This window comes from Mus caroli, chromosome 6 (genome assembly GCF_900094665.2).
Source record: "Mus caroli chromosome 6, CAROLI_EIJ_v1.1, whole genome shotgun sequence".
NCBI lineage: Eukaryota > Metazoa > Chordata > Mammalia > Rodentia > Muridae > Mus > Mus caroli.
In genome coordinates, this window is record NC_034575.1 from 115,771,285 (window position 1) to 115,783,224 (window position 11,940).

At 41.7% G+C, this 11,940-nt stretch overlaps 1 protein-coding gene across 1 annotated transcript in view; it reads left to right on the forward strand.

Annotated features, from left to right (window-relative positions):
* The window catches only part of LOC110295767 (cat eye syndrome critical region protein 2 homolog), a 103,256-nt gene that overhangs the window by 48,029 nt on the left and 43,287 nt on the right, over window positions 1-11,940 (forward strand). The window contains 1 exon segment of the mRNA XM_029478253.1: window positions 3,971-4,065. Coding sequence (XP_029334113.1) covers window positions 3,971-4,065 — 95 coding nt within the window.

Below are 11,940 nucleotides of genomic sequence, written 5' to 3' on the forward strand. Positions count from 1 at the left end.
CTGAGCATCTTGGCAAAGGTCACATTTCGGTGCTCACAGTTCATTGCACACAGTGAAAGGGAGATACAAAAGAGTAGGAGAGAAAGTGAGAAAAGAAACAAAAAAAAAAAAAAAAAAAAAAAAAAAAAAAAAAAAAAAAAAAGGTTGGGGCGGAGATTTTTTAGGAGGCTCGCTCCCTTGCTGCCTTCGTCTTACTATTTAAGATCTAGGTGGAAACCTTAAAGCTTTTAATAACCTGGATTTCCAAGTAGTTTTTTGTAGGCAACTTATTAGAGCATGAACATAGTGGGNTGTGAGTTAATAGAATTTCAATTTCTGTTCTGAAACTTGTGAATTTTGAAGATCGTTTTATCCCTAGTGTTTGCTCAGACTGTCATTGTAAGGATGACCTGTAGTATTTACAGTATGTGTCAGAGACCATACTTAGCAATATTTTCCTAATAGAAAAAAATGTTAAATTGTGGCAACAAGTTTTAAAATTAAACTATTAAAATGATTTCCCCATTAACCATTTTTAAGTGCAGTTCAGTAGTACCTTGCTGCTAGTCATTTGAATGCATATTTTAGTAGTATTCAGTGCATTCATTTCTGTGTCTGAGATTCTATACCATTAAACTAACATGGAAAAGGTTAACCAAGCTGGTCCTTTTGTTAAGCAGGATTAAAATGGCTTCTCCATTCTTTTGTTGTTGCTGTTTCTCTATAACGTTCTTACTGTCCATTCCACTCCAGAATGAGAGAAAGGTATGTTTCACTATAGAGTTTTTGGTTTATTTATTGGTATAAACTGTTGGGACTCCATTACCTACAGGAGCGGGATAAAGCAACTATTTAAAAATTTTTGCTTATAGGGGGTTGGGGGAGACAGGTTTTCAGCATGGAGCTCTGGCTTGCCTATCTCTGCCTCCTGAGTGCTGGGATTGAAGGTGTAGATTACTGAGTCTAGCTTTAATAACTCTTGACCTAGCATTCTCTGGGAAAAGGCCTTGTAGAAGTGCACAACAGGAGCTGTGTGTATGTGCGCACACTACATACTACATATACACACACCACACACACACACATCAGTGGTGAATACTGGTCTATAATGAAGGTCTTGGGTTCCATCCCCAGCTCAAAAGATCAGGGCTTGAGTGTGGTGAACAAGGGGACATAGTAAATCCCATAGAAGTATGTATTACAGTAAATGTTAAAGTAGCTGTGGAATTTTGGTGGTAGGACCACAAAATTGAAGTCTTCTGGGAAGACCAGTGTCTTCAACATGACTTATTCGTTACAGAGAGACAGATATATAGTCAGGTATCTTTTTTGAATGCAGTTCATTGTTTACACAGTACACCTCAGGAAAAAGGAAACAGTATTGGTTGAGTAGAGGTAGCACAAGTTGTCTAGTGCACAGCAAACAACCATGTTCAGAATTCACAGGTGGGGAAGGACTGGGAGGGCAGAGATCCTGGCCCCATAGCAAGTGCTCCTGGAAAGCAATGTTCTTTTAGAGCTACAGAGGCAAGCTGTCATAGGCTTAGTTGTACTTAGCCAGGTCAACCAGAGTGCCAGACACTCAACATTCACGTGGGTCAGAGGCAGGAGTGCTTAGTGGAACACACAGCCTCTAGAAGTGTTCCTGTTGCTATGTGGTTCTTGTGGTAAGATGGGGTATGCTGGGACACCAGCACCTACTGAGCTGCCTGGAGCCTGGTCTTTTTATAGCCCTTCAAAGGTTTGTCCCCTCCTTGCAGACATTTTGGTCTTGCTTCTGGTTGATGTGGGCTGATGGCTCTCTATGGCTTTGCTGGCTATACACTGGTGCTTGGTTCTGGTGTCAGGATACTGAGCTGGAATGCCTCCATTTTTACTATAATTATGTGTGGGTGTGCATGTGAAGAGGAGAGGACACCTTCACTTAGCTTTCGAAGATAGAATTCAGCTCACCAGGCTTAGGCAGCAAGTGCCTTTACCCTCTGCACCATCTTGCTGACCCCATTGAGTCTTTCTAAAATATAGAACGTTAATAAGGGAAAGATAGTTTTGTTTCCCCAAGAATACTGTCCTGGGTAACTGGGTTCTCCTCTCCCCTCCCCCTATCACTGATTTACTGATTTGGAAAAGTCTTTGAGACTGGTTTTGCTATTGGAACCCAGATTGACCTTGAATGTTCTATTCGGCTCAAGCTTTGAGATTGCAGGCCTAGCTATCTTGAGAGAGTTGATGTGTATGACCTGTAATTCGCTTTAGCATCCCTGGCTTCTGATATACTTCAAGTGAATAGCCTGGAACTTCTTTGCGTCCAGGATTAAGCTACTGTTAGAACAACTGGCCATTTATTTTGTAATCTTAGCCTGCGACCAGGTTTAAACTGTGAGCCTATTGTTGTTGTTGTTGNTGGTGGTGGTGGTGGTTTGTTTTGGTTTTTGATTGTTTTAGAGTCTCAAACAGCCCATTATACTTTGAAAATAAAGATTTTCCAATTTAGGGCTTTAAAATAATAAACAATTCATTAGATTGCATTAAAAGTTCAATATTTCTCTATACTAGAAAGAGACTGTTTATGTAACACACACACATGCACGCACACGCACACACACACACACACACACCAATGTAATTGTTGAGGTCCAAAATCATGCTTTTGAAATAAGGTACCCAAAAGTTTAATACATCACTTCATACATCACATTCTTGTATTGGAGGGTTGAGAAGAGAAAAAAAGATTACTGATGTTTCTCACTTTTTGCCCATTGGCCCGTCTCTTAATCTCTAAATTCTTTTTAGAAACCAGCTGTCATGTGCAGGTTCCACCTGAACTTTCAGGGCTCTTCACTTAGGATAAAACTATTAACAGTTATTATTACCTCATATTTTTCCAGGTGATGTAAGAATTTATCTTATTCTAGCAATCTGCTCTCATGCATTTGCAATCAGTCATGTAAGTAGAGCCATATTGCATTCTCCCAGTGCTCCTTACAGCTGCTGCATGTGGGTTGTCTAATAGTACCGTCCAGTAAACAGAGACTAATTTATAATCAGTCATATGCTGCTTCTATAGTCCTCATTGTCATTAAAACATGAAGCAAGGGGCTAAGGAGGTGACTGTAAAGTGCTTTGCTATGCAAGTATGAAGACTTGAGCTTGAATCTCGAGGACACATGTAAAAAAGTCAAGCTGTGAAGATGTGCTTGCAACCCCCTAGCTGGGGATTCAGGGATCCATGCTCAGTTTGGCAATTTCCAGTTTCAGTGAGAGACCTTGTCTCATAAAATAAGGTGAAGAAGCAACTGAAAAAGACTCCCTGCCTGGTCACATATGCATATGTTTGTGGTAGCACACACCGGCATATTTGTTATCAAGGTCTTTGATTATATGATTAGCATCAGTTCATAAAAAGGAATATTAAGTCTTTCTTTTGGTGTGAAGAATGTAGATAAAAGGGAATGGGGCTAGTAAGCAATTAAGGAAATAAACTTGAATGCTAAATTCTCAATGTCCTCTGACAGTATACATGAGAAGGGCAGTGTTATATATGACAGTCCTTCATGTATGTGAGTACACTGTAGCTGTACAGATGGTTGTGAGCCTTCATGTGGTTGTTGAGAACTGAATTTTTAGAACCTGCTTGCTCTGGCCGGCACCCCTCACTCTGGTCAACTCCCCTCACTCAGTCTCCCTGCTCGCTTTGCCCCAAAGATTTACTTATACACAAGTACACTGTAGCTGACTTCAGATGCACCAGAAGAGGGCATCAGATCTTATTACAGGTGGTTGTGAGCCACCATTTGGTTCCTGGGATTTGAACTCAGGACCTTCTGTAGAGCAGTCAGTGCTCTTACCCACTGAGCCATCTCACAGGCCCTATGACAGTCCTTTTTCACTAATCATTCTGTTGTTAGCAATCTGAAGATGATGAGGAGGGACAGACAGTGCATTTAAATAATATCTGATCTTTCCTTCATCTCTTTCCTTCATCTCTCAGGAGTTAGAGGCAGCTCTTCACAGAGATGACTTGGTATTTATCAGTGATCTGATTGCCTGCCTGCTTCAAGGCTGCTATCAGCGAAGAGATATCACGTGAGTAATCCTGGACTTATTTCTTGCACAGGGAACCTGTTAATCTGCTGTTTTTAACCTGCTGTTGTAGTGGCTCTCCTCTCCTGTGACAAGCAAAAACCAGCATTGCTAGTACATAATAAAAATATTGCCTAACAAATTAAAATCAGGTTTCACTACATTCCTGTGACTTGGATATCTTATGTTCCCATAACTAGTACAGTAACAGAATTAGGTTGGAGTCTGGCTCTTTTAAGCTGTTGAGATGTGTACTGTTTGGGGAGTGAATGTTATCTGAGTAGACAAGTATAAAGCTCCCCAATATGAGCTCTTTTCTTCACTTTGCTTTGTGTCTGAATCTATGTTGCCAGGGCTGGCGTAGAACTCCTGAGCTTGTGAGCTCTTTCTGCTTAAGTTTCCCAGGTAGCTGGTGTGTAGACATGGATCATGGTGTGTAGACATGGATCATCCAGCTTTTCTTTGATTTGATCCAAGTTGAAACACAATAGGACAAACTCACCCAAAAGTCAGTTACCTGCTGCCCTGCCTATTGGCCCTTTGAAACAATGAGGCATTCTGTTTATATTTTTTCAGGTAGTTAAAGATGACTGGAGAGGTGGCTCAGGTCTTAAGAGCATATACTTGCATGAATGTGCAGTTTGGGTAACACACAATCCTCTAGCTCCCAGGACTCTGATGTCCTTTGTAGACGTACACAAATCCACACAGACACCCATATAAATACATAATTCGAAAATACATTCTTTTAAATTTAAAAAAAAANGGTGTATTACATCATTTTGTTCTAGTTAATCCGGTGTGCTAGACTTATAAGTTAGNCCTGGTGTTAATGTGTAAAGAAACCTTCATACCTACTGATTCAGGGTGTCGATCTGAGAGATATTGGCCTGGCCTTGAACTTGTTAGGTAGCCAAAGCTGGCCTTGAAAGTCCTACCTCCACCTCTCCAGTTCAGGGAAGACTCATGCTAAAATTTTGAGGCATTGGTGGCATATACCTTTAATCTCAGCTCTTGGGAGGCAAAGGCAGGTGGATCTCTCTGAGAAACAAAAAAATAACGCCAGGTAGCATTGTCATCCTGAAAATAGGTTTCTGACTTTTCATATCAGCCTGCATGGCATATATATTTAGTGATATCCACAAACATGCTGTACTGATTTTTGGTTGAGATTTTCTAGTCACGGATATGGTGAGGGTTAAGTCATAGGCTGCATTGAGTGCCCTCACCCTCTCAGGTATGGAAGTCTGGCTTGCTCTGTCCGAGGCATTGCTAGCAAATTTCTTTCAGGAAGTGAGGTAGGGATCAGTTCCTGTGCCCTGGTTATGCCCAGCATGTTCTCTCCTTGAACTATACTGTGAGACCTAAAAACATTTGATGTGGTCTCCATAGGTTTAAGAGGGAAGCTTTGTGCTTTTTTTTTTTTTTTTGATTGGGGGTTGGGGGAGCTGTTTTTTGTTTTGTTTTGTTTTTTTGAGTCAAGTTGAGATCTGCCTGCCTCTGTCTCTGCTTCTTGAGTGCTAGGATTAAAGGCATGTGCCACCACTACCTGGCAGTATGATACCCGTTTTGAGTAAAGTATATGTGTAGCACTATTTAAACTTTAGACTTAATGCTTTGTTAAATTGTGTGATAGTTTTGTCAGGGAGATTAAAATAAACATTATCACTACCACCGTCATCACCAATCTCTCACTCTCTAGCAAAAGCTGACCTCAAACTTGCTATCAGTCAATCTGCCTTTGCTTCCCAAGTGATGGGATTAAAGTTATGCTCTACCACTCCCAGTGGTATTTATTCATTTTAAAGCTCACTTGTATATGGTTTTATATTTTTATATTTACTGTTATGTTTATTATAGCAATACCTTTTTTTGTCACCACCTTTTCTCTATGATTTATCAGATAATCCAGTCTGTTTGGTATTTTGTCTGACTTTTTTTTTTCTTTTTTCTTTTTTTTTTATTAGGTATTTTCCTCATTTACTTTGTCTGACTTTTAACTAATGTTACAAGCAGTAGCTTTATATTAAAATTACTAGGTACCTAATTTATCTCATTATTCTTGTTTCTGGAAGTTCATTCTTAAAAGAATTTTTAAAAGATTTTGTTAATGGTCTGCAGCTTACTCACTTTTGATTCCAGTATCCCAGTTCTTTTTCTGGATTATAGGCTTGAACCGTATGTTTGGAGATTACNACAAATCACATGTGGATCCATCCAAGCCACCCAGTCCTCAGCCCTCCCCCTTGTNTGTTGTCTTCTGTACCAACGCATCTAAGCTGAACTCCTGAGCCTAGTGAGACTCTTGAGTCTAACTAGATTTGTTTTATTTAGAAATCCTTTGTGTCTGAGAGAATAAAGCTTTAGTTCAAAGTTTTTCAGGTCACACCTGTAATTGTCCAGGAGTTCAAGTCCAGCCTTGTGCTTCAGGCTGTGTATGTGGGGGTTTGTTCTGGAATTTGTTTATTGCTAACTGTAAGTGTTGTTTTAAAGCTTGAGGGTATAGCTCAGTGATAGAGCACTCACCTTGGATGTCGGAGCCTTAGATTTGATCTCTGTATGAGATGAATAAAAAACCCTACTGAAAATGGTTCTTCGCTGGATTGTGTGGGTGGTTGTTGGGCTCTGAGGGTGGTCCACATAATCCTGTAAATCCTTGAGTGTAATAGAACCTACTCCCAAGTAGGAGAGCTTGGCAGAGAACTGTTAGGATAGCAATGCTNGATTAGCCTCTGACTCTAGCCATCAGCTTTGTCATTGGAGTAAGCAGCCATAGTGGCTCCTCCTAGACACTCCCAGCAGCTGGCCACCACACATAAATAAGGTCGGGCAACTACAAAATGAAAATGAAATACACATGTGGAGAATGTAAAAAGAAGACTAACATAGTATTTAAGAGAATCCAGAAAGTAAATACCAGTTGGGAAGAGGAATGTCAGAGATGAATTCACAAAGTACCATCTAAGGGAATGATCTTGCATAGGCTGGGTCATCAGAGTGGACCCTCACGCACCCCACCCACACACCCCACCACCCTCTGTGTGACTACCCCTGGGTCTTGGAACTCACTTTGCAGACTAGATTGGCCTCGAACTCAAAGAGATCAGCCTGCCTATTTTTCCCAAGTACTGAGATTAACGGCATGCCCGACAGAAAGATTATACATACATACATACGACTGTTTAGCCTGAATCTGTCTGTGCACTATATATACACAGTATCTGTGGAGACCAGAAGAGGTCAACATCCTCCCAACACCCCTCCCCCCGCCCCTGCCAAAAAGCTGTTGGGCAGTTGTAAGCTGCTTTGTGGGTGCTGACTCTACTGCCTCATTACTGAATACATACCTGATTCTGAAGCCAATTATATATGATAAACGATCCAGCACGTAGTGTGCTCAGGAATGTAGATCCTCCAAGAAAGGTCTTTTTTTTTTTTTTTTTTTTTAAGATTTATTTAATGTATTTGAGTACTCTATCTGCATGTACACATGCACATTATAGATGGTTGTGAGTCACCATGTGGTTGCTGGGAATTGAAGGACCTTTGGAAGAGCAGCCAGTGCTCTTAACTGCTGAGTCATCTCTCCAGCCCCAAAGAAAGCTTTTTTACAGTTGGTCACTTCCATACAGACTTAGAATCTGGCTTCCACTGATTTCACTTTACCACTATATGTTAAGATATATGTTCTCCCAGCAATATAAATAGTGACATAGAGGCTTTCTATATAGGGCTGTCTCCCAGCCAGCTATCTAGCTTANCATGACTAATCCTGGCAGTGTTCCACTNCTCTCTCTGCTCTGTTCTGGTCAGTCTGTTCACTCCAAGTCTGCTGGCAAATCTCCCTCTGATTTCTTCCCCAGTGACTCTCTTTCTCTCCTTGCCCCCTCTCTTTATAAGTTTCACCCTCTACTTCCTACCCAGCTATTGTCTGTCAGCTCTTTATTATAGCCAANTCAGTAGTGAGATAACCTCTGATACATTCTAGATGGCGTTGGGCAGGTGAGGAAGAACACTATTTACAAAAGAGAAACCCATTTCTATTGCCATAGAAATGACAATACCAGAATCCTTGGCAGTATTTAGGTCCCTGCTTATACAGAATTAACAATTGAGTGTGCAGAGACACACCATCTCACAATTTCCCCCAACTATGTGTGTGAGATGACTATGTACAGCTTCTTATAGTCTAACATAATGGCTTGTGTTGATGTAGACTATTTATTGTCAATACGTGGTTCCTTTTAGAGGGGTGAAGAGTTGAATTGTGTTCAGTGGAGAAAAATAAAATAAGATTTAAGTGTTTATAAGTTGACATTGTGTTGCTTTTAATTTAAGATGGTTATAAACAAAGTTTTTGTGAACATGTGCATGAAAATATTTGTGCACTTTTTTCATTCCTTTTGGCAAATTATGGGTCATATGCTAAAACTCTGTTTCAGTTGAAGAAGCTGCCAAACTTCTGCAAAGCAGGTACCTTTCTGTTTCTCCTAGAGCCCTGGGACTAATCCAGGGGCTGCATTTCATCGCAGCCTTTGCTGGGTTTAGCTTTACTGAATATTTTATTCAGATGCATAGCTTGCTTTTACATTATTTGTATTTGAAAGAATGAAAGGTGTCCATTTATTTGTCATGTGTCATCTTCCCCCCCCCTCCCCCCAGTGGAAGGGACCTCAGTGTCACAGAAATAGACACCTCGTCTTATTTAAAAAAATAACTCTTCGAGGGGCTGACAAGATTGTTCAGTGGGTAAAGCATTTGCCATGCAAACGAGAGGACTAGAGTTCAATCCTTAGGACCTGTTCAGGGCAAACCTCTAATCCCAGTTCTTGGGAGGCAGCATAGATTGGCTAGCTAGACTACCTGAATTGGTAGGCTCGGTGTTCAAGTGATACCTTCAGTGTAGAAAATGTGGTGACACCATTACAATATTCGTGAACACTACACACAACAAAGGAGGCTGTGGATTTAGCTTTTTAGAGTTGATATTAAAACACATTTTTGGACTTGGTGTAGTGTTATACAGTCCCATCATTCAAGAGGCAGGTCTTTGTGAGTTCCAGGATAGCCAGGATTAATGGTTATATATGAGATGAGTAGTTGTCCTTACTCATTATTGAAATGTATATTTTATTATGCAGGCAGGGGACAGATATCTCCTCNAGTTGAGTAGGATGACTTTACCAGCTTCATTCTTTTTAAATATGTATGGGTGTTTGGGCTCCATCTAAGTCTATGCACCACATGTGTGCAGTGCATGGAGGCAGGAAGAGAACACTGGATCCTCTAGGACTGGGGTTGGAGACATTTGTGTGACATGAGGGTGCTGGGGAGCTGTCTCTCCAGCTCTTGTTACTTTCACTTTTTAAAAGGTGATTCTGAGACTTGGGGATGAGGCTTTGTTGGTAGAGTACTTGCCCAGCATATACAAAGCCCTTATCTCCAGCAGTGCATTGATTGGTCATGACAGAATAGGTTTGCAATTCCAAGTGAAGATAAAGCCTGTATCAGAAGTTCAGAAGTTGGACAACTGCAGACCAGTCCTCTAGGCAGGCAGACAACAGGCACGAACCAGCAGCTGTAGTTCAAGCTGCTGCAGGAACTTCATGAGCAGTTCCTTGGTGGATTTATGTCTGGCTTCACCAACACTGTGTAAGGCTAACCAATACATGGGTTTTGTTAGCAAGAATAGTGAAACAGAGCAAACCAAACCAATGCTCAGTGTTCCATCTCCCACTGTCAGTTGCCAAGCCTGGTCTTCATAGCAAGCTCCAGGATAGCCAGGACTATGTAAAGAAACAACAACAACCAAAAAAATCTGTTACTTTTATTTTGGCTTGATGGCTATCTGCTTACCTTCCTTCCTCTGTTCCTCTCTTAGCCCCTCCTGCTCTCCCTCTCTGATATTTTGCCTTTGTGTATGTATACCAAACGCATGCCTGGTGCACAAAAAGTCCAGGAGAGATTATCAGATTCTCTGTAACTAGAATTTATAGATGGCTGTGAGCCACTACATGGATGTTGGAGAAATCTTAACTTCTATCTTCTGCAGCGGCAACAAGTATCTTAACTTCTGAGCCATCTCTCCAACCCCTGGCTTGAGTCTTTTTATGATTAATTTTTTTTGTTGTTGGTTGGGTTTTTTTGTTGTTGTTGTTGTTATTGCTCCCCCCCCCCCCCCCGAGATAGGGTTTCTCTGTAGAGCCCTGGCTGTCCTAGAACTCACTTTGTAGACTCAGAAATCCACCTGCACCTGCCTCCTAAGTCCTGGGATTAAAGACATGTGCCACCACTGCCCGGCCTCTTTTTATGATCTTAAAATAACTTTTAGCCAGTCTTGGTGGTACCCACTTTTTTTTTTAAACTTTTTAATTGATTTTTTTGTGTGTGAATTTCACATCATGTACCCTGATCCCATTTATATTCATGTCTTTCCATATCTACCCCTGCAGCTAAGCCTCTCCACCAAAAGAAAATAAACCAGAAAACATCGTGTTGTGGAAGCTTTCGTGTGCCATAGTGTGTTACACAGGATACCCTTTTGCCCAAACAGCTTTAGTTAGTAAGTACACTGTAGCTGTCTTCAGACACACCAGAAGAAGGCATCAGATCTCATTACAGGTGGTTGTGAGCCACCATGTGGTTGCTGGGACTTGAACTCAGGACTTTTGGAAGAGCAGTCAGTGCTCTTAACCATTTAGCCAGTTGTAAATTTTCATTGTGAGTCAGGTTAGAGTCCTCTGGGTTCTGCTGCACTATCAATGCTGGATCCATTGCTTCTCTTTTGGATGTCTGCTATTGTCCTTGTGTGTAGAGTTCCTACAGTTCTGGTTCTACAGGACCAGCTCCTTCACAAGCTTTCACAATTCATAGATGGTGTAGATGTTGAGGTGGGCTAAAATCAAAGCCCTAGACGTGGGTTTGGGAGGTAGTGGACTCAGCTCTCCTCAGGCTGTGCCACTGGGGTCAGCTCTTACTTTGCCTAGGCAAAGAATGGAGCCAGCGCTCTAGCCTGCCCCACTGAGGGGTGAGGGAACTCACTTTAGTCCTGCAGTTAGTGGGGGTAGGAAGTAAAAAGCAGGGGGTTAGGGNTAGTACCCACTTTTAAGTCCAAAACTTGGAAGGTTGAAGAAGGTGAATGTTCAGGGCCAGCCTGATCTAAAATAGGGAGTTCTAGGTCTGCTAGCCCACCAGTGAAACTTAGTCTCATAAAACAAAAAAATATCAGTGTCAAGCATGCAGGTTTTTTGTACTATATAGAATAGTGAATTTCAACCTTCTTACTCCTCCTCTTCTTCTTCCTCTTCTTCCTCTTCTTCTTCCTTCTTCCTCTTCTTCCTCCTCCTCTTCTTTTTCCTCCTCCTCTTCCTCTTCTTTCTTTTCCTCCTCCTCTTCTTCCTTCTCCTCGTCCTCTTCTTCCTCCTCCTCTGCCTCTTCTTCCTCTTCTTCCTCCTCCTCTTCTTCCTCCTCCTCCTCTTCTTCCTTCTTCTTCCTCTTCTTCCTCCTCCTCCTCTTCTTCCTCTTCCTCCTCCTCTTCTTCCTCTTCTTCCTCCTCCTCTTCCTCCTCTTCCTCGTCTTCCTCCTCCTCTTCTTCCTCTTCCTCCTCCTCCTCTTCCTCTTCTTCCTCTTCTTCCCCCCTCTTCTTCCTCTTCTTCCTCCTCCTCTTCCTCCTCTTCCTCTTCTTCCCCCCTCCTCCTCTTCCTCCTCTTCCTCCTCTTCCTCTTCTTCCTCTTCTTCCTCCTCTTCCTCCTCTTCTTCCTCTTCCTCCTCCTCCTCCTCCTCCTCCTCCTCTTCTTCTTCTTCTTCTTCTTCTTCTTCTTCTTCTTCTTCTTCTTCTTCTTCTTCTTCTTCTTCTTCTTCTTCTTCTTCTTTTTCTTC